At 36.6% G+C, this 23007-nt stretch overlaps 1 protein-coding gene and 13 non-coding genes across 18 annotated transcripts in view; 9 read left to right on the top strand and 5 right to left on the bottom strand.

The window, feature by feature from the left end:
• The window catches only part of LOC127841495 (probable basic-leucine zipper transcription factor S), a 156880-nt gene extending 137418 nt beyond the window's left edge, over nt 1–19462 (bottom strand). For 2 of the 5 annotated variants that reach the window (XR_008031038.1, XR_008031037.1), the window contains exons 1-5: nt 18724–19462; nt 18514–18591; nt 17106–18098; nt 16246–16377; nt 15659–15982 (exon numbers count right to left, since the gene is read on the bottom strand). Coding sequence is in view for 3 of the 5 variants with exons in the window: in XM_052370352.1 (XP_052226312.1) it covers nt 15918–15982; nt 16246–16377; nt 17106–18027 (1119 nt within the window). In the remaining 2 variants the exon portion in view is untranslated. The other 3 variants (XM_052370352.1, XM_052370353.1, XM_052370354.1) reach the window with 3 other exon arrangements.
• Trnar-ucg (transfer RNA arginine (anticodon UCG)) lies at nt 216–288 on the top strand. The gene has a single exon. It is a non-coding gene; the product is annotated as a tRNA-Arg (tRNA).
• On the bottom strand, nt 749–830 carry Trnas-uga (transfer RNA serine (anticodon UGA)). Its single transcript has one exon. It is a non-coding gene; the product is annotated as a tRNA-Ser (tRNA).
• Trnas-uga (transfer RNA serine (anticodon UGA)) lies at nt 1401–1482 on the bottom strand. The gene has a single exon. It is a non-coding gene; the product is annotated as a tRNA-Ser (tRNA).
• Nucleotides 2020–2092, top strand: Trnar-ucg (transfer RNA arginine (anticodon UCG)). Its single transcript has one exon. It is a non-coding gene; the product is annotated as a tRNA-Arg (tRNA).
• Trnar-ucg (transfer RNA arginine (anticodon UCG)) lies at nt 2369–2441 on the top strand. The gene has a single exon. It is a non-coding gene; the product is annotated as a tRNA-Arg (tRNA).
• On the top strand, nt 2654–2726 carry Trnar-acg (transfer RNA arginine (anticodon ACG)). Its single transcript has one exon. It is a non-coding gene; the product is annotated as a tRNA-Arg (tRNA).
• On the bottom strand, nt 2922–3003 carry Trnas-uga (transfer RNA serine (anticodon UGA)). The gene has a single exon. It is a non-coding gene; the product is annotated as a tRNA-Ser (tRNA).
• Trnar-acg (transfer RNA arginine (anticodon ACG)) lies at nt 3333–3405 on the top strand. The gene has a single exon. It is a non-coding gene; the product is annotated as a tRNA-Arg (tRNA).
• Nucleotides 8556–8628, top strand: Trnar-ucg (transfer RNA arginine (anticodon UCG)). Its single transcript has one exon. It is a non-coding gene; the product is annotated as a tRNA-Arg (tRNA).
• On the top strand, nt 8842–8914 carry Trnar-acg (transfer RNA arginine (anticodon ACG)). The gene has a single exon. It is a non-coding gene; the product is annotated as a tRNA-Arg (tRNA).
• On the bottom strand, nt 9091–9172 carry Trnas-uga (transfer RNA serine (anticodon UGA)). Its single transcript has one exon. It is a non-coding gene; the product is annotated as a tRNA-Ser (tRNA).
• Nucleotides 9517–9589, top strand: Trnar-acg (transfer RNA arginine (anticodon ACG)). Its single transcript has one exon. It is a non-coding gene; the product is annotated as a tRNA-Arg (tRNA).
• Nucleotides 9927–9999, top strand: Trnar-ucg (transfer RNA arginine (anticodon UCG)). Its single transcript has one exon. It is a non-coding gene; the product is annotated as a tRNA-Arg (tRNA).
• Nucleotides 19463–23007: the final 3545 nt, after the last annotated feature.

Raw genomic sequence — 23007 nt, 5'->3', positions numbered from 1 at the left:
GAGGGATGCTAATTCGTTAAGTTTATAATTGAACTTGAATAATTGTTAGCGACTTTCGTCAATAAGGTGTGTGGCTCCAAATATAAAAATCTAGTTTGTTATTTGTATACACATGTTTTTAATGCTAGAGCTAAGCATGTAACATAATGGAACGTAGTGCAATTATTTGTCATAACGGTACGGTAATAAACGGGCGTATCTTGTTTGGTTCTTAAGGTCCTGTGGCCTAACGGATAAGGCGTCTGACTTCGAATCAGAAGATTGCAGGTTCGAGTCCTGCCAGGATCGTATATATAAAGCAATCGATTGTAGATAATGCATTTTTTCCAACCGTTGTTTCCGTCATTAAAACACGTCATGTTCTTTATTTACTTACTATGTTAGTCAAATGATTTGGTGTATTATGTTTTTGTTTTTGTTTTGATTTAATCGGAAGTTTAACAGGCTCTTTAGTAAAATTTTAAATGAGCAAAAACAAGAGTGCTCGACACTTGCCCAATGGATAAGGCGCCTGACTACGGATCAGGAGATTGCAGGTTCGAGTCCTGCCGGGATCGATATTTAATCTGCCATACATCTTTTGGAGTTAACAACGATAACTGCATTTGAAAGAGGGATGCTTAAGTAAATTAAAAACACTCAGGTAAACAGTGAGTACGTTTGAGTTTAGTTTAAAAAAACATGATACGATTATCCATTTCCAAATTATATCTTGTGTTGTTTGAAAAGTAAAACCTACAATAATAAACGCTGCGAGCAGGGTTTGAACCTGCGCGGGAAGATCCCATTGGATTTCAAGTCCAACGCCTTAACCACTCGGCCATCACAGCGTATAAATCGCATATTCAGTTTACGATAACAATTATTAGTCCCTTTGAATATAATCAATCCTTTGTGTTGATATATTAACGCTTAACCGATACTAGAAGATATGGTGTACACATTGGTCCCATGGCCAAACGGATAAGGTGACTCACTGCGGTTCAGGAGATTGCATGTTCGATTGCTAGCGGCATGCTTAGTTATATATTCGTATCTCAGGATATAACACAAATATATACTTTATTAACAAATGTGAACGGGATAGCCACACCAGCTAATTTTATTCAAGTACATACATGATTTGCATGTTCAAACGTTACCTATATAAAAACGAAACAAATGGGCACCACAGTGGTCAAGTGGCCCAATGGATAAGGCGCCTGACTACGGATCAAGAGATTGCAGGTTCGAGTCCTGCTTGGATCGATTTTTCAATCGATCGCACATCTTTTGACGGAAATGCAATTTCAACAACGATAACTGCAAACTCATTTGAAAGAAGGATACTTAAATACTTAGCTATTTCCAACGTACATCTCGTGTTGTTGTTAATGAAAAGTAAAACCTACAATAATAAACGCTGCGAACAGGGTTCAAACCTGCACGGGAAGATCCCCTTGGATTTCAAGTTCAACGCCTTAACCACTCGGCCATCACAACTTATACATCGATGTTCAGTTTACGATAACAATTATTAGTCCCTTTGAATATAATCAATCCTTTGTGTTGATATATTCACGCTCAACCGATATTAGAAAATATGGTGTACACATTGGTCCCATGGTAAAACTGATAAGGTGACTCACTGCGGTTCAGGAGATTGCATGTTCGATTGCTAGCGGAATGCTTAGTCATATATTAGTTTCTCAGGATAAGGGTACGGTAATACACGGGCCTATCGTTTTTTTATTCTTCAGGTTCAGTGGCCTAATGGATAAGGCGTCTGACTTCGAATCAGACGATTACAGGTTCGAGTCCTCCCAGGATCGTATGCTTTAATCAATTGATTGTGGATAATGTATTGTTTTCCAACCGTTGTTTCCGTCATTAAAAAAATGTCATGTTCTTTATTTACACAATGTTAGTCAAATGATTTTGCGTACAATCATAGTATTATGTTTTTGTTTTGTTTTATTCGGTAGTTTAACAGGCTATTTAGTAAAATTTTAAATGAGCACAAACCAAAGTGTTCGACACGGTCCCGTGGCCCAATGGATAAGGCGACTGACTTCGGATCAGGAGATTGCAGGTTCGAGTCCTGCCGGGATCGATATATCAATCTGTCATACATCTTTTTGACGTTAACAACGATAACTGCATTTGAAAGAGGGATGCTAATTCGTTAAGTTTATAATTGAACTTGAATAGCGACTTTCGTCAATGATCTTTGTATAAGGTGCGTGGCTCCAGATATAAAAATCTAATTAGTTATTTGTATACACATTGTTTTTAATGCTAGAGCTAAGCATGTAACATAATGAAACTAAGTGCAATTATTTGTCATAACGGTACGGTTATAAACGGGCGTATCTTGTTTTGTTCTTAAGGTCCTATGGCCTAATGGATCAGGCGTCTGACTTCGAATCAGAAGATTGCAGGTTCGAGTCCTGCCAGGATCGTATATTTAAATCAATCGATTGTAGATAATGCATTCTTTCAACCGTTGTTTCCGTCATTAAAACACGTCATGTTCTTGATTTACTTACTATGTTAGTCAAATGATTTGGTGTACAACCCTAGTATTATGTTTTTGTTTTTGTTTTGTTTTAATCGGAAGTTTAACAGGCTCTTTAGTAAAATTTTAAATGAGCAAAACAAGTGTGCTCGACGCTGTCCCGTGGCCCAATGGATAAGGCGCCTGACTACGGATCAGGAGATTGCAGGTTCGAGTCCTGCCGGGATCGATATTTTAATCTGCCATACATCTTTTTGACGTTAACAACGATAACTGCATTTGAAAGAGGGATGCTTTAGTAAATTAAAGACACTCAGGTAAACAGTGAGTACATTTGACTTAAGTTTAAAAAAAAACATGATACGATTATTCATTTCCAAATTATATCTTGTGTTGTTGGAAAAGTAAAACCTACAATAATAAACGCTGCCAGCAGGGTTCGAACTTGCGCGGGAAGATCCCATTGGATTTCAAGTCCAACGCCTTAACCACTCGGCCATCACAGCTTATAAATCGCATATTCAGTTTACATTAACAATTATTAGTCCCTTTGAATATAATCAATCCTTTGTTTTGATATTAACGCTCAACCGATACTAGAAGATATGGTGTACATATTGGTCCCATGACCAAACGGATAAGGTGACTCACTGCGGTTCAGGAGATTGCATGTTCGATTGCTAGCGGCATGCTTAGTTATATATTCGTATCTCAGGATATAACACAAATATATACTTCATTAAAAAGTGTGAACGGGATAGCCACACCAGCTAATTTTATTCAAGTAATGTTCAAACGTTACCTATATAAAAACGAAACAAATGGGCACCACAATGGTCCCGTGGCCCAATGGATAAGGCGCCTGACTACGGATCAGGAGATTGCAAGTTCGAGTCCTGCCTGGATCGATTTTTCAATCGATCGCAATCTTTTGACGGAAATGCAATTTCAACAACGATAACTGCAGACTCATTTGAAAGAAGGATACTTAAATTATTAAGAAACACTCAGGTAAACGATATGGAACTTTCGTTAGGTTTTAAATTGAAAATGAATAATTGTTAGCGACTTTCGTCAATGACCTTTTGCTAAGGTGCGTGGCTCAATATATAGAGATTTATGTTTTATATTCCATTTCATTTTATGTCAAACATAAATTATTTATCATCTAACCGTTGATAATAAAAACAAACACATTTGTTTAGGTGTCATGACAAGCAGGGTAATTTATTTCTTGAAAACACACGCACAAACACTGGTTCCAAAACAAAAAAACATTGCCATAAAGTATGAATGGCAAATAAGTGTCATTATACATAGAACTGTGAAAAATGGAGTACAACAAGTATACTCGTTAATGTCCGGAACCAATGCCCCTTTCTATCTTAAGTCATCCTTCTACTCTCTTAACACTCACTGAAACACATAAAGCATAATATTAGCCTTTAAACAAAACATAGCATTAACAAATAAAAAATAAAACGATTTAAAGCACGTCAACGCTCTACCCTGCTTGCCTGTCGAATGAACAAACCTACAAATCTATGCACGAGGAAATCTTGATTTCCGCATCATTGAACATGCGCACCTTCAAAACCTGTTTAACAACTTTATTCAATCATACACCGATAATAAATACATTTATGTTTTATATTCCATTTCATTTTATGTCAAACATAAATTATTTATCATCTAACCGTTGATAATAAAAACAAACACATTTGTTTAGGTGTCATGACAAGCAGGGTAAATAATCGACAGAAAAAGAACGGGGCAAAATATGATGTAAAATTTTCAATTTCCAACATCAAGTACCATATAAATTAACAAACCCAAATGAGAAGAAGCATTTTTTTTGTGTTTCTTCCGAATCTCTCACGTATCGATCCTTAGCAGTATCAGTTTTCCACCGCCCATGCTTTTTTAACAATCTATCAGCCACACCGCTATATGCAGCAGCAGTTGCTCCCCCTGACCGAAATGAATGCAAACCGTAAACATTAGGATCAAGTCCAATAGCACTAAGTTTGTCGCGTAATATTTCTCAAAAAATCTTTTGAAGTATCTGGAATAGCTGCTTCAAAGATATATTTTTGTAAGTAATATACAGGGCATAAATCTGAATTTGTTTTACAAATATTCACCTGTTCGCTCTTGCACAATTGATCCGTTTTACTCTTACAAATGTTAATTTTAGCACAATCCTCAAAAAATGATACATCGCATCTTTTTAAAGAAACCAATTCGCTAAATCTAAAAAAAACTGAAAAACATACCAAACACATTGCGCCAATCTCAAATCTAATAAGGAATCAGAGTGTCCAAAATGTTTAACAATCGTTATCATATCCTCTATAGTTATCGGGCATTTCTGAACTGGTGATTTTGAATTTGACCTTATTAATCCATTTTTAGTAAAAGTAACCAGATCAGACTCACAAGGATCACAACATCCCGCAATTTTATGAGCCCATGAAATACCATATACAATCGCGTTAATTTTTGAGGCAGACGGACAAGAATTTTTAAGGGTAGCCAAGAACAGACTGACATGATAATCCGTCGATGGCAAAGGATTAAAGTCGTACTTTTTACACCATGCACTATATGCTTCAAAATTAGTATTATACTGTTTGAAGGTGTTATCTGACTTTGATGTTTTGACCAAATCCTTCAGAATTTCTTGAGACTTTTGCAATTCTGATGGAAGACATTCTCTGCTGATCCAGCGACCCATCTTAAAGGCATCTGTCAAATGTATAAATCATTTCCAATAAAAGCATACATTAATACTGTAAATTTACTTACTTTAATAATTTCCTTGCTCTCTTTTTGCAAGTAATCTCCAATTTGAATTTACATTATCCTTGCTCTCTCTCTTTTTTGCAAGTATTATAATTTAAAAAGTACTAATTTAAACCCTTGCTTTCTTTTTTGCAAGTATTATCCTTTTTAAAACATATCATTTGCTTTCTTTTTTGCAAATATTCACTTCTTCGTGTACTGTACACGACTTCGTAAGCACCAGGTGCAAACGGTACCAGTCGAACAAAACATTCACCAAGCATGGTTTCTATACATTCTTCATAGCCATACATGCAAAATAATATCCATTAAATTATAAATACAAATAAAAACACGTGACTTATCCAAACTATACCATAAGTATAGCAAAACAGTCGAAAACATTCATATCACATTCACATAACAACGCACATATAGTGTAGTTATATTCGAGTAGCAAGTACTTTACTAGAAAAACGTCTTGAGCTAAATACAGAGTGATAGTTGTTCACAAAAATATTCTGACCTTTGTCGAACACAATAATATCCTTTATAAAATGCTTTTGTACATTGCCGGCCTCAAATAAGAATGGCCAAAAGGCTACACTAGGCCATCTGGGTACCACCAAAACGCCATGCGCGTTGCATTCTAGAAGGTGCATAATTGTTTTTCCTACCAGATAAATAGGTGGTACTAACCAATTCAAATCGGCACCCCAAAACTGGGTAAAACAATCAACTGCTTCCGTTTCAAAATCATAGAATTTTGAATTATATCTCAAAGTCTTTTTATTTTTAAAAGTAGCAAAGCGATCAATCGAAAATGGACCCCAGATGCTATTCAAATACTCAAAGAAATCTCGTGAAACTTCCCATTCATCTGTATTATTAATTTTACTAATACTATCGGCAATGGAGTTTAATTCTCTAGGAACCCATTGTATTTCTAGTCCTATGTTCATCTTCAAACAAATACTAAAAATGCTCAGAGCTAGATCATGTAACTCGAGATTAGAACTTCCTCCCTTACCACTTGTACACATGATTGAGAGTCAGAAAACTACTTTACAGTTTTCCCCCTTAAAAAATTACCGTAAGCCCGTAAAGCTAGAAATACTGCTTTAATTTCTCTATAAGTAGAACTTTTATTGCAATCATCTTTAGACCATATATCATGAAAAATGAAATCTGGCCTATCAACAATGTAAGCCCCGCAGGCAAACCCACTTGCATCACTGTACACTTTCAAAACTTCGACACATGTACCCCAGATTATCCCAACCCATTCCCAGATTAATCCTACCCATTCTAGCCTCTGAAATGGTATCCATATTGAATTTTCCTCATTGATTACAAGTCTAGCTTCGTGTAATGTATTTCGAACAAAATTTGCATCTTGTGTTGCATTTTCGATATTAGAATTAGTACCCCAACCATCATCTAAAAACATAACAATTTTTATGCCATTAAAACGCCATTATTTAATGATCTCCTTACGGCACTTAACAAAACAAAAAGGTGCGCATGACAAACCAAAAGGAACCACTGTATAAACATAGTATTTACCATTTAAAGAAAATCCAAAATATTTCAGAAAATATGTCCAAATGATAATAACCTTTTGACAAATCAAACTTGAAGCAAAAACAATTCGGATCAAAATATTCAATCCCCGTTTTTCAGTCTTCGTAAGCCATTTTTTCTTTCCATATGTATTTATTAACAAATCGTTAATCTAAAATCAACCTTTTCTTGCCGGTTGCATTTACGGCTACACTTAATGGACTTACAACATGAGGGATTTCTATTGATTCTACAATTAAGCCATTATTTAACATATCCTGCACGGACTCGTTTACAAAATCTTTATGCTTTAAAGCTGATTGGTTATTTGCAGATACACATTTTTAAGGTAATTCTATTAATGGTAATTTGTAACCGCCTACAATACCGTCAATTATATCAGGGTTGGCACCGATGCTTTTCCAAAAACGAACATGTCTTTTTAAACGGCCTTTTACAGTTGAAGAATGTGATAACTGATACTTTTCTTCACAATGCGCATCAATGTCAGAAATGTCTAAACCAGCAATATACTTATCATATGATAGTTTTCTATCTGTATTTCCGGTCTCACGTCTAGGCACGATGTTTCCGTGGAAACGGTTAACCCACTCGCACTCGCGCCGGAAATGGCCCTGTCGTCCACAAGCGAAGCACGTGGCTGGATAGGGCCGAAAAAACTGTTGGCGCTCGACTCCCATAGCCATCGGTCGAGATGGGAAAAGAGGACCAACAAAAGGATCCTGCGCTGGTGGAGCCGGGGAAGCGGAAGCAGATGGTCGATCAGCCAAACGATTGAAAACAGAACGTACTTTCAACGAATTAGAAGGATTTGATTTCAGTTTTTTGACAGCTATAGCCTTGGCTTTGTTTATTTTATTTTCATCATCACTATCCGACCCTATTACTGGTTTTTCATATTCAGCAACAGTGGCCCAGCCCCCGGGGGAAGAATCAGCTAACCTGACAAGTTTATTTCTGTAAGTTAGTTTTTTCAAACCTTGCCCTTTCTTTAGCAAAGCCAATACTATCGCTGTCCAATATACATTGAAGCAAAGAGCAGATTTCAGTATTGAATACAAACTGATGTTTACACGAGGCACTCTTGAAAGCAGGCACATCAATTTTATCAACATTTTTATGGCTTGTGATATCCCTTTTTAACGATGACAACTGTGAATCAAAGAAGCTTCTAAATAGACCAAACACGTCAAACAATTCTTCCCTATCCCCCGAGGGCCTACCTTCGTGACCGCTACCACGTGGTCGCTCCGTGTGTCCATTTATATTGTCAGCTCTATCTTCGCCGACTATGCGATCACGCCCCTCATCTTGACTGTCCATATTAAACAAATTGCCAATGCAAATAGGGTGCAAAAATAAAATAACTTTCACAATTAAATGTGGTTGAGCAGAAAAATAAAACGATTTAAAGCACGTCAACGCTCTACCCTGCTTGCCTGTCGAATGAACAAACCTACAAATCTATGCACGAGGAAATCTTGATTTCCGCATCATTGAACATGCGCACCTTCAAAACCTGTATAACAACTTTATTCAATCACACACCGATAATAAATACATCTATTTTGCTATTTGTACACACACGTTTGTAATGCAAAAGCTCAGCATGTAACATAACAAAACGTAGTGCAATTATTGTCTTTCATAACGGTACGGTAGTAAACGTTCGTATCTTTTCTGTTCTTCAGGTCCTGTGGCCTAATGGATAAGGCGTCTGACTTCGAATCAGAAGATTGCAGGTTCGAGTCTTGCCAGAATTGTATGTTTATAAAAATTGATTAATTGTGGATAATGTATTGCTTTACAACAGCTGTTTCCGTCATTAACAACACGTCTCGTTCTTCATTTACGTACTATGTTAGTCAAATGATTTGGCGTACAATCCTAGTATTATGTTTTTGTTTTGTTTTATTCGAAGTTTTTCAGGCCTTTTAGTAAAATTTTAAATGAGCAAAAACGAGTGTGCTCGACACGGTCCCGTGGCCGAATGGATAAGGCGCCTGACTACGGATCAGGAGATTGCAGGTTCGAGTCCTGCCGGGATCGATATAGCAATGTGCCATACATCTTTTTGACCTTAACAACTATAACTGCATTTAAAAGAGGGATACTTAAGTAAATGAAAAACACTCAGGTAAACAGTGAGTAAAATACGAGTTAAGTTTTAAATTGAACATGATACGGTGTTGTAGTTAATGAAAAGTAAAACCTACAATAATAAGCGCTGCGAGCAGGGTTCGAACCAACGCGAGAAGATCCCATTGGATTTCAAGTCAAACGCCTTAACCACTCGGCCATCACAACTTATAAAACGCATGTTCAGTTAACGTTAACAAATATTAGTCCCATTGTATATAATCAATCCTTTGATTTGATATATTCACGCTCACCGATACTTGAAGATATGGTGTACACATTTGTCCCATGGCCAAACGGATAAGGTGACTCACTGCGGTCCAGGAGATTGCATGTTCGATTGTTAGTGGAATGCTTAGTTATATATTCGTATCTCAGGATATAACACAAATATATACTTTATTTAAAAATGTGAACGGGATAGCCACACCAGCTAATTTTATTCAAGTACATACATGCTTTGCATGTTCAAACGTTACCTATATTAAAACAAAACAAATGGGCACCACAATGGTCCCGTGGCCCAATGGATAAGGCGCCTGACTACGGATCAGGAGATTGCAGGTTCGAGTCCTGCCTGGATCGATTTTTCAATCGATCGCACATCTTTTGACGGAAATGCAATTTCAACAACGATAACTGCAGACTCATCTGAAAGAAGGATACTTAAATTATTAAGAAACACTCAGGTAAACGATATAGAACTTTCGTTAGGTTTTTAATTGAACATAAATAATTGTTAGCGACTTTCGTCAATGACCTTTTGCTAAGGTGCGTGGCTCAAGATATAGAGATCTATTTTGCTATTTGTATACACACATTTGTTATGCTAAAGCTCAGCATGTAACATAACACACGTTGTGCAATTATTGTCTGTCATAACGGTACGGTAGTAAACGTGCGTATCTTGTATTGTTCTTCAGGTCCTGTGGCCTAATGAATAAGGCGTCTGACTTCGAATCAAAAGATTGCAGGTTCGAGTCCTGCTAGGATCGTATGTTTCTAAATATCAATCAATTGTGGATAGTGTATTCTTTTCCAACAGTTATTTCCTCCAAACAGTATTGTGTCAGCATGCAGTCTCTAATCTAAAACATGACACGGATTTATTAGAGCATGCCAAAGATCTACCTAACTCATAAAAATTAATTATTTAAAAGAACACAAAAACAAGTGTTGAAACAATTACAGCATATATTAAATCTACGCATCGATTTATTTAAAGAGTACAGCCCTACATGAACACTATTGTTATTATCAATTGAATCACATGTCCAGTTCACGTAAACATGTGTCAGCCTGATTGATTATACCGGGTAACTCAAAATAATTACCTTAGAAGATACACACCGGTTTTGACAGACACCGGCACAGCTATCTTGAATGCAAACACCATGCCCTACTATTGAGGCTGGCAACCACCAACATGCAAAGAAATGCACAAATCAGCGCTTTTGTCTTGTGACTTGCACATGTACCTTTAAACTGATACCACAACTTATCATTTTGAAATGCATTTTAAAAATCTTATGTATCAGGACCTGCATAATATGTGCTTAGTAGCAAACTGACTGCATGTAACCCTCCCAATTCCACTTCCTTAAAGGGGGATGTAACATAGAGGGGTGGGCAAGAGAATTTGAGATTTGAAACGAGAATACCAGGATGAAAGACTTGATTAGAAGGGAGGACACGAGAATTGAAGATTTGAGACGAGAATACCGGGATCATAGACGATGGGAGATGGAAGAATAATGGAGATGTTGATAGCAGAATAGAGGGGAGTGTTTATGCAAGTGTGTATATCATGATAATTGCAATATGAAAAATAAACTTAATAAACATACAAAGTAAAATAAAAGTGCATACATACACATTTGTTATATCTTCTCGTATTGCGTGCGCATGATTTTCTCTATATTTAATCTGCATGAAATAATTATAAATTGGTCTCATGTGTATGTTTATATTAGTGACAGTTGCAAAACATGTACAACAAATAGTGCTTATTTTATGATTTTGTACGACACTCAATAATACACTATACTATTATGAATACCTTATTAAAATAATACATGTAAATTTATAAGTATTTTTCGCACACTAACCTGTTGATTGCATTTTTGGCGTTTTACTGTTATCTTCACAATCCCGAGGCTGCATTCAATTTTTGAATCTTATTAAAGTAGTAAATGTTAACGAATAAATTTGGAGACTTCTCTTCAACATCAAAAGTTGCACTCTAAATGCAGCGCGAATCAATTGATATTCGCGAGTATTACTAGTGGTGTAATTGCACGAGCTGCTTCGAGGTTCTTGAAGCTCAAGAGCGGCACGTGCTAGCTGCACTTAAAATTAAGACTATACTGTTATTGCGATAGTATGAATTCCAAGAGTATTGTCCACATATTTTATTAAATTTCCAATCGTGATTTCGCGTATAATAGAACGCAACATTGATAGACGAGTTTTAGTAACTTTTGTCACTATGACATCTTTATCTTATTTGTTTTTATCAATGTCTGATATGTATGTATAATTACTTCTTGCTAAGTATATTCCGTAGCTTATTTTGTACAAAAAAAGACTTGCAACGAAAGAGAGCACAGTGAATTGAAAAGCAATGGCAGCGCACATAAAACACGTTTAATTATAATTGCGTGAACTAAACCACCGAAGTCATTATGTACGAACTGAATCTTATCATTTTGCACAGACTCATTAATATTTCTAATTATTTTCTATTACACATTCACTTACATCGATGGTGACATGTATGAAGAGGGCCTCTTCAGTTATTAATTAAAATATTCAGTTAGATCAGCCACATAAAAACGATAAGTGACGAATGTTTAATGATATGTGCTATAAAATAGCAAGGTATTTAAGAACAAGTTTTGATCACCACAATTATATTTTTTTACAAGTATGATTTCAAATTGAAGAGACCTGGTTTTAAACTAAAGGAACAGTTCACAGATTGAAGAATTTACCATTTCACATTTTGCCAAATAAAATAAAGAGCTAAGAATGCACTTAAACGGATAACTTGAATTTAGTTATTATTAGCACTTTCTTAGTATTATATATATTGTACTTTTATAAAACATGTATAGTATAATATTATACTATATTTAGACAATCACACACGGCAGAGCTGGGCAACATAAGTAAAATAAACGCTAAAACACGGCAAAGATGGACCGGACGTGTATAAACGGATCATAGCCACGTTAAATGTAGTTCAACGTGCGAAGCCTAAATGACTAAAAATTGCGATCTCCTGATTCTCATTTCAGACGACTGATTTATTATGTCACGGACCTGAACTTGACGAAGAAAGATCTGTTTATTACAACACCAATATGACCTTAGATAATTGCGTATGTTTCATTTTGTTTATTTGTTCAATTTGAACATTAAATGCATGTGTTGACTGAAATAAAAATTAAATATAATTTCACGAAAACTTGAGTGGTTAAGGTAATGGACTTGATATCCAATGCGGATCTTCCCGCGCAGGTTCGAACCCTGCTCGCAGCGTTTATTATTGTATGTTTTACTTATCATTAACAACAACACAAGATGTACTTTGGAAATGGCTAATCGCATCAAGTTTATTGTAAAACTTGGCTCAAATTAGCAGGGCGACTTTTTATATTTCCGTTGGGGGACAACACCGGAACGGAACAGGGTTGCTACATATGCGCCTCGAGTGATCACGGGCACGATCAAGCGGGTACCGGTTCTCAGAAGACCTTTTACATGCGCAATAAACCACCGTTAGTTTGTTGGCAATACATTAGAGGTTTGATATAAAGTTCGTAAGACGTTTTACGTTTTCAAATATCTCAATAATTACCCCATGTCAGGAAAGTGCACTAAGAAACCATATTGAAATAAACTCGAAATAAGAGCTAAGTTGATGAATGCATTTTCACTACATACAATGTATGTGTGAATGTTTGCTTACGATTCGTTTTGATGATAAACCCCGCGAGAGTGTCGTTCATAAACATTGTACGTCCAATCATATAGCTCTCATGTCAATCAAGAACTGAGAAACACGATAAATCATAAACATTTATTTCTTTATTAATTAAGATTTAAAAATATAAATTAAGATTTAAAAATTTAGATAATTTTTTTTTAATTTTCTAAATTTGTAAAGCCCATATAAGCCTAGTCCCATATACACACAGATGACAACGGCAGTCGCAGATCGTCTCTGATTGCCCGGATCAAGATCCGAGAAAATCCGTGGACTATTTAATTTTTTTAGCGTCGATGGTCTCCCAAAGATCAACAATGACGCGGACAAACATGGCAGCGTTACGGAACAATCAAGTTTGCTCCGGCGGGACAATAACTTGTATAAAATAAAGTTGATTTCCGATGATTCCATCATTCTGCAATCAGATCTCTAACGCTTAATATTTAATGCTACTTTTTTATATTGAAATGTTTTTAATCGATATGACATTATGACATAACATTTCATTTTTATTATTATCACACAGAACATAATCTGGCAAATATTATTATCAAATGATGTTAACTTCTTAAATTTCGTTAAATATTAATCCACATTTTAGTGTTCACAATTATAACTAATAGATGTACAATAAAATGACATGTTCATAGACTATTTTGTTCAATCACAATGTTCACATCATGTCGTCCTGCCAGGACACAGAGTTTCATCTGCTGAAAAGTAGAACGGCACTGATGCTTCGTCGTTAGGTAAAGATTAAGGATCATGTAGACACAACCCGCCTATGTCGATGGTTTCCTTCAGTTCACTGTTGTTGAACACTTTAGAATGACAGACTGATCTATTGCTGCCTACTTCAATCCAAATGAATATTGTTGCAGTTGTCGACCAAGGTAATATGGGTTATGGAATGGTAACCCTTGTAGTTGAAATGCAAGGGCCAATCACGCCGAGGACACTGTATGTCGATGGTCTTCCCGACCAAAACACAAGCACTGTTGTGTAGCTGTTAAGGGTCGCCGAACTGCTTGGCGATGTTCTCCCATTCATGTTTTCAGGACAGCGAATTAGTTCATCTATAAACTCTTTAAGTATCGCATCGCAGACCGGATGATGATATTGGAGTTGGTGTTGTGTGCGAAGCCATACATCAGAAGGTGGTAACTGTCCCCTAATGCTCGGTACAGTATTATTATTGCAGCTTAATTCCAACTGACAGAGCCTTCTTGTAGTTGGACTTCTTCGGCTTGGTTCTGTCTCCAGTGCGTATCAGAATGTCTTGGTATATCTGATAGCCCATGCGGTGGAAATTAGAGAAGCCATTGGTGTCTTCATTCTTATGTTCGTCCATCAACGGAGCGCATTGATCCAGGTCTGGACTTCTGCTGAGCAATGTTCTGACCCAGATGGTTTTCCGTTGTATCCTATTCACCAGTGTTTATGCAATCTTTTTCGCAACCTCTATAGCTTTGCCGTAGCTTGGCTTTAGCAATCATGATACTTTTTCCAACCTGAGCTTTTATAATAGAAGCTTGAATCTTGCAAAAAGCTCTGGTCGAAAACAGTGTCCTAATTGCTTATAAGAAGCTACCACAGTGAAATAGATAAGTCGCAAAACGATTGTTTCAACACAGGTGAACAAAATAAAAATAAAAACCATCTCGGTCAGAAAATGACCTTCTAAAAGACCAGACCTGGGTCAATACTCTCAGCTGATGAAGGAACCGAATAAAAAAGACGTAAATGGCTTCTTTTGTTTCCTCAGCATGGGCTATCAGACATACCAAGAGATTCTGACACGAAATGGAGACAGATCAAAGCCAAAGCAGCCACACTACGAGAACCCTTGTCAGTTGGAATTAAGTTGGCAATTGCGGTACCTAACATTAGACAGTAACCACTCTCTGATGTATGGCCTCGTATACAACACCGACTCCAATATCATCATCAGGTCTGCGATGCGATACTTACAGAGTTTATTGATGAACTAATTCGCTGTCCTGAAAACATGAATGGGAGAACATTGCAAAGCAGTTCGGCGACCCTTAGCAGCTGCACAACTGTGTTGGAGATTTTGACGGGTAGCACATCGCCATACAGTGTCCTCAGCGTGATTGCACCTTGCACTACAACTACAATGGTTACCGTTCCATAATCCATATGCACTTGGTCGACATCTGGTACAGATTCATTTGGGTTGAAGTAGGCAGCGATAATTCAGCCCGTGGTTTTCAAGTGTTCAAGAGCAGAAAACCATCATCAATGGAATGGCATGCCTGCCTGCCTGATCCCAAATCTTCACTTCGCTACGGGCATAAAAATGCGAGTGCTGCTGACGAGTTGGACAATTATCACAACATCAAACCAGGACAATGGCAAAGCGACAACCCGCTCATAGATGTTGTGTCGAATCTTTCTTCAAACGCAATCAAAAAGGAAACAAATAACCAACGCGAATATCGTCGGGCCTACTTCAGCTAAGAAGCCGGGTCCGTGTCCAAAATTTAAGACATGATGATACTTATATGTGCAAGATTTTGTGCTGTGTGATAATAACAAACTGAAAATATTATGCAATTAAGAGTCACGTCGAAATGAAATCTTTCGAGGCTACAATTTCGAGATCTGATTGTAAAGTTATGGATTCACCGAAAACCAACCTGATGGTATGTGTTTCAGCCGTGAGGTTCTGTGTGTTCCATATTGATTGCGTAATGCTGCCGGGTTTGTCCGTGTGTGTACGTGTGGCCGGTTTGGATGACGTGTCGTCACCGACGTTATGATCTTGGTAAAACCTTTGACGCTTAGAAACCAACCAGTCCACGGAGCGTCCCGGATCTTGATCCGGATGTATTTGTGATGATCCGAAACAGCCGTAGCCAACCATGTTTATATATGACTGGGGCTTAATTTAAATGTCTAAATGTCGACGTCGGGAAGGTGAAGGCTGGAGTCGTCCCGGCAATCTGGTACTCCAATCATCTCTGAAATACATTTACGGACACATTAATACAGACCATCGTAAATATATTCGTATTTCCCCGCCCAAGCAGTCTTAATGGTATACTTTTTAGTTTTAAATGAAAAGCACATTATAAAAGTCTTAAACATATCTCGCAATATTAATAAAAAATAATGTCATGCAACAGATGAAAAACGAATGTACTTTAGAATTGTTTTTATTATATTTTAAATGCTTCACGCATTAATTGTACATGAACACTCATTTCAAATGAACCACGCGTACCTAAGAATTCCTTCACTGTCCTTGGTGATCTGCGAGCCTTGACGGCGGACGTCGGGACCATCGCGGAGTGGTTAACGTTGTCAACGACATCCAGCTCAAAAAGACTAGCCTTCACTGCGCTCTCGGCAAAAGCTGAAAATTGGTGCCAAGCAATGTCAACATTTTAATCGATGCAGTTTCACATGGTAAAGTGGATATGGTGTACACCTCCCGACCGTGTTATCGTAGATGCGATCCCCATTTATGGGTCTTGATCTTTCCGAGCCGCGTTCTTCGAAAACTGGGCTTAATGCATTTGCTCAAATTGTCATCCCGGTTTTGCCAGTGCATTGCGCATCGACAAATCAGGGACGACGCGTTTCGCTTTTATGGAATTTTACGTTCAAATAAGTATATTCTCAGCGACAATCCAGTTCAGGCGAGAGTTACCTCCCAGATTAGCCAGTACAGTACACACAGGCTAAACTGGGACAACACTTAACGTACTCGCATTAAGTCTAGTTTTTCCAAACCGAGGCTCCCTTCTAAGACACGGATCATTAGTGCTCCAAGTTGTGCAAAGAGCTGGAAGGTTTCTGGACAAGGGCTTGAACTCCGATGCGATCAAGCACATCTATAAAATGACATTCATTTATGCATATTTCTGATATAAGTTTCAATAAATATGTGGAAAAATACTAGATATATGTAGAAATAAAAGTAATTTTCTTGTCAATTTTATTTGCCTTGGTAGGAAAGATAAGAAGAACTAATGAACTTATGTCTAGTTTTCGAAAAATGTTTCCTTTGTTTAAAATTTAAAGTACCAAAACAGTATGTCTACAATCAATAATATCGCATAATTATGCCAAAAATCTTACCGCTTAAAACGCTTGAAGATACGGAAACGTTGTCGGTTTCCTTGACAACCTGTCCGTAGGTGATGTCGAAATTGTCGCCCTGTTCCTTCAGAACGATCACGGATGACGCCTTGATGACGTTCATGGCATTGGATTCTTTGATGGTGTCGGTACCAATGACAACGCGTTCGTTGGTGTTGTCGGTGTCAATGACAACACGTTCGTTGATGGTGTCGGTACCAATGACCACGCGTTCGTTGGTGTTGTCGGTATCAGAAACCACGCATTCGATGGTGGTGTCGGTATCAATCACAACATGTTCGTTGGTGGTGTCGGTATCAATGGCAACGTTTTCGTTGGTCGTGTCGGTATCAATAACAACGTTATCGTTGGTGGTGTCGGTATCAATCACAACCTGTTCGTTGGTGGTGTCGGTATAAATGATAACGCGTTCGTTGTTGGTGTCAGTATCAATGACAACACGTTCGTTGGTGGTGTCGGTATTATTGACAACGTTTTCGTTGGTGGTGTTGGTATCAATGACACCACCTTCGTTGGTGGTGTCGGTATCAATGACAAAGTTTTCGTTGATGGTGTTGGTATCAATGACAACACGTTCGTTGGTGGTGTTGGTATCAATAACAACACCGTCGTTGGTGGTGTCGGTATCAATGGCAACCTGTTCCTTGGTGTTGTCGGTATCAATGACAACCTGTTCCTTGGTGGTGTCGGTATCAATGACAATGTTTTCGTTGGTGGTGTCGGTATCAATGACAACCTGTTCCTTGTTGGTGTCGGTGTCAATGACAACGTTTTCGTTGGTGGTGTCGGTTGCAATGACAACGTTTTCGTTGGTGGTGTCGGTATCCTTGATAACTTGTTCGCCGGTTGTTTCCACGTTGCTGTCGTGTCTCTTCAGCAAGTTCTCTGCTGACTCTCTCATTAGGTACGTAACGCTGGCTTCCCTGATCAGATGTGCCACAGAGTTTCGAATGACTGTATTCACGAATTCATCTGATTGAAAAAAGAACGGTTTAATTATAAAAGAAGTTATTACAAACATAATGCATTTGATTGTATTATACAATCGATGGTATCTTCGATAAGTTAAAACAACAACAACAAGAACAACAACGAGGACGACAATAATAATAAATATAATACTAATTTTAATACTTATACAACTACTACCACTACTACTACTACAACTTCTAATAATAATAATAATTATTATTACACAAATAACAATTATAATAATAATAACACACACAATAATACTAGATTAAAAAAAAACAATAATTGTAATAATAATAATAAGACTGATAATAATACTTATTATTATTATTATTATTTTAGTAATAACAATGATTATAACAAAAGTAATCATAAAACTAGTTTATTAATTAATACTTCATGAAATTATGAATACCTAGCCCTAGTTCTTCTTCCTTGGAACGGATTGTGGTGGGTTCGTGAACAACGGCTTTGATTGTGACCTGGCTTGAATCTAGAGGAAAACAATTTTTATATTGTAAGTCATAATGCCAAACTTGTTGTGAACCCCAAAAAATTAGCAAGAAGTAACTATTAATATTATCGATCCAAAATCTATTTAGAATGTTTAAAAGCGATTCTGTACCGCGACAATTTGGCGAAGAGTTCCGGTTGTTTTCACCGTTTGAATTCTTTACAACTTGAGTCCGTTGAATCTCGGGACTTGCGTCTTCAGTATACAAGGAGGGTTTATACCTTTAGTTGATTTCTTGACGACCTTCTGTTTAGGGACATTACAGTCCGCTGCAGGCTTGGGTGTCTTTTTCGTGATTTCCATATCTCGGGTTCCAGTCTCATTGCGAAGTTGGTCGGCACGCAGCTGTCCCAGATGCTTGTTGTCACGAAAACACTTCCGCCGGAAGTCATTTTTGAATTTCGCCATCTGATATCATTTTGTTAATTTTAAGTACATATTCATTAAAACATCGTTTATTATAAAAATATAAATGGGCATCAAGTCAAAGCCCGTGAACGCACATGTCTTGTTTAAATATCGTTACATGTAACCGAATACGACAGGTCGCGATCGGGCAGTGCCTACTCCGAGCGTTACTTCTTCGAATAGCACGCGTGAAACCTAAAGCGCTATTAAGCAAACATTAGGAAAAGAAAGCCAAAACTGATTCTGATAAAATTCTTATTCACTTAATTATAAGTCGGCCTCTTTCCGGAGCAACGGGTTCTAATGCATGTGCGTAGAGTGTCGTCCCAGAATGGCATGTGCAGCCCGCACAGAATAATCAGATACGTCACTTTCCACCGCATTTGGATTTTACTAAGAAGATAATTCCTTTAAAATACATATATAATAAAAGCGAAAAGTGTCGAGTTTTTATCTTTATTTAGATGACGAGTTTAATACGGCAAAAGCCCGCGAAGCGGGCGTTGATCGTTAATTTGTATCACTTTTCTGAAATACAAAGAGACATTACCTTATAGGGATACAAGTCAAATAATTTCTGCCGTCACCTATTTTCGCGATGGAAAATCATAGAGCGCTGGAGCACATAGACACTTCGACAAACGCTATATGACACGTAGATGCATTCCTCATGAAATAATACGGCATGGCAGTAATTATTAAGTAGCGAATCGTACTCTATGTTATTGTATTATGATTTTCTACGATCAAAATACGTCTGTTTGCCTCCCTGTGTTACACATCCTGTTTCCCATAATGCATTGCAAATTGAAAATTGCTCTAGATTCTGTTAACAAAATCATAAAAAAGATAACCCGTCTAAATTATTTGCGTACTTCCGGTTTACAATACCGAATAAGATTAGTTTCGAATTAACTTCTTCAATGAACCCAATATTCTATAGCTAGTTAATATTATCCCTTTACATAAATAAACAATTGTTTAAAAGTTTAATTTGTTCACAACATCAACGGCCGCATTTCTTTCGTCGACAACTATACATGGGAACTGTTTTCGGCACATACAAAATTTCGCCGATTTTAAATTTAAGGTCATTATTATTCAGTCAAACTAATGGAACATAAAAGTTATCATTTTATTAAGTTTTGGAGTTATTTCTTGAGTATATTCAACGTGATTATTCTAAAGACCCTTTCTTTTGTGATGTATTAAGTTACGTTGTGATTGTAAACAATATTGCATCTCCGACTCATACTCGATCATTTTCGTACCAAACTGTTTCAAACTGTAAAAAATCAAACTGTGCTTACATACACATTGGAAATAGACTAATTCATTTGTACATTTTATGGATTCTTTTTGATTTTCTTTTAGAAGCTGCTCTGTCAAATGCTGGACTTCACACATTCCATGCAGCATTCTGCTGAGCACAACTGACTGCGTGCTTTGTACTCAACAACGAAGCAATTTTGGACCTATAAAGCTTAACCGGGACTGAAACATTAACAATTGTGACTCTGTAATGTTCAACGTTAGTGGACTGTAAAGAAACTGCAATTATTGTGAAGAGACTCTGTATGTTTGTAAGCAAAAAGAATATACAGCATAACAAATATCAGGTGTGAAAACAATGTGAAAGAATATTGAAATTAACAATTTGCAATCAGGCATGTCAAATGAATTGTTGATATTAAAAATGATAGTTCCCAGGCAGCTCTAGACGTTTTTTCTGTATTTCTATTACTAGTATTAATTCATAAAATGTATGACACAATTAAAAAGCACACTCTGTTTAGAGACCATTGTGTTGTCTCATTGTGTGATGATGACTTTGAGTGATACATTGTACATTAAACAATATCTACTAAGTTGTTTTTAAGTATAAGATTTCTTGTTTATTATATAAATGGATGTTAATTTTTGCTTAAATATAAATGTGCATAATGCAGTGCCAGTAGCACACTTTGCAATATTTTTATTACAAAAGAGTGTGTTGTACACTTGAACTTTTACCTATAATTAAGTAGAGTGTCGTCCCAGAATGGCATGTGCAGCCCGCACAGAATAATCAGATACGTCACTTTCCACCGCATTTGGATTTTACTAAGAAGATAATTCCTTTAAAATACATATATAATAAAAGCGAAAAGTGTCGAGTTTTTATCTTTATTTAGATGACGAGTTTTATACGGGCAAAAGCCCGCGAAGCGGGCGTTGACCGTTAATTTGTATCACTTTTCTGAAATACAAAGAGACATTACCTTATAGGGATACAAGTCAAATAATTTCTGCCGTCACCTATTTTCGCGATGGAAAATCATAGAGCGCTGGAGCACATAGACACTTCGACAAACGCTATATGACACGTAGATGCATTCCTCATGAAATAATACGGCATGGCAGTAATTATTAAGTAGCGAATCGTACTCTATGTTATTGTATTATGATTTTCTACGATCAAAATTCGTCTGTTTGCCTCCCTGTGTGACACATCCTGTTTCCCATAATGCATTGCAAATTGAAAATTGCTCTAGATTCTGTTAACAAAATCATAAAAAAGATAACCCGTCTAAATTATTTGCGTACTTCCGGTTTACAATACCGAATAAGATTAGTTTCGAATTAACTTCTTCAATGAACCCAATATTCTATAGCTAGTTAATATTATCCCTTTACATAAATAAACAATTGTTTAAAAGTTTAATTTGTTCACAACATCAACGGCCGCGTTTCTTTCGTCGACAACTACACATGTCTGTGTGACGTCACTGCTTTCGTCAATACGTCATTAAGAAGTAAAAATTGAAACTGACATACTCTGGTGGATGTTTACATTGTTGAAATTTAATAAATTAATGGAATGCACTCGATTGGTAAGTCATTATTTAATTAAAATATTGCGTTTGGTTACATAAAACATCAATCTATATAATATTACTAAAGATTAACTTTGATAACATGGGAACTGTTTTCGGCACATACAAAATTTCGCCGATTTTAAATTTAAGGTCATTATTATTCAGTCAAACTAATGGAACATAAAAGTTATCATTTTATTAAGTTTTGGAGTTATTTCTTGAGTATATTCTACGTGATTATTCTAAAGACCCTTTCTTTTGTGATGTATTAAGTTACGTTGTGATTGTAAACAATATTGCATCTCCGACTCATACTCGATCATTTTCGTACCAAACTGTTTCAAACTGTAAAAAATCAAACTGTGCTTACATACACATTGGAAATAGACTAATTCATTTGTACATTTTATGGATTCTTTTTGATTTTCTTTTAGAAGCTGCTCTGTCAAATGCTGGACTTCACACATTCCATGCAGCATTCTGCTGAGCACAACTGACTGCGTGCTTTGTACTCAACAACGAAGCAATTTTGGACCTATAAAGCTTAACCGGGACTGAAACATTAACAATTGTGACTCTGTAATGTTCAACGTTAGTGGACTGTAAAGAAACTGCAATAATTGTGAAGAGACTCTGTATGTTTGTAAGCAAAAAGAATATACAGCATAACAAATATCAGGTGTGAAAACAATGTGAAAGAATATTGAAATTAACAATTTGCAATCAGGCATGTCAAATGAATTGTTGATATTAAAAATGATAGTTCCCAGGCAGCTCTAGACGTTTTTTCTGTATTTCTATTACTAGTATTAATTCATAAAATGTATGACACAATTAAAAAGCACACTCTGTTTAGAGACCATTGTGTTGTCTCATTGTGTGATGATGACTTTGAGTGATACATTGTACATTAAACAATATCTACTAAGTTGTTTTTAAGTATAAGATTTCTTGTTTATTATATAAATGGATGTTAATTTTTGCTTAAATATAAATGTGCATAATGCAGTGCCAGTAGCACACTTTGCAATATTTTTATTACAAAAGAGTGTGTTGTACACTTGAACTTTTACCTATAATTAAGTAGAGTGTCGTCCCAGAATGGCATGTGCAGCCCGCACAGAATAAT

The sequence above is a fragment of the Dreissena polymorpha genome, chromosome 8 (assembly GCF_020536995.1).
Source record: "Dreissena polymorpha isolate Duluth1 chromosome 8, UMN_Dpol_1.0, whole genome shotgun sequence".
Taxonomy (NCBI): domain Eukaryota; kingdom Metazoa; phylum Mollusca; class Bivalvia; order Myida; family Dreissenidae; genus Dreissena; species Dreissena polymorpha.
The sequence above is the reverse complement of the archived record's forward strand: the minus strand, read 5'-3'. Positions and strand labels throughout refer to the sequence as shown.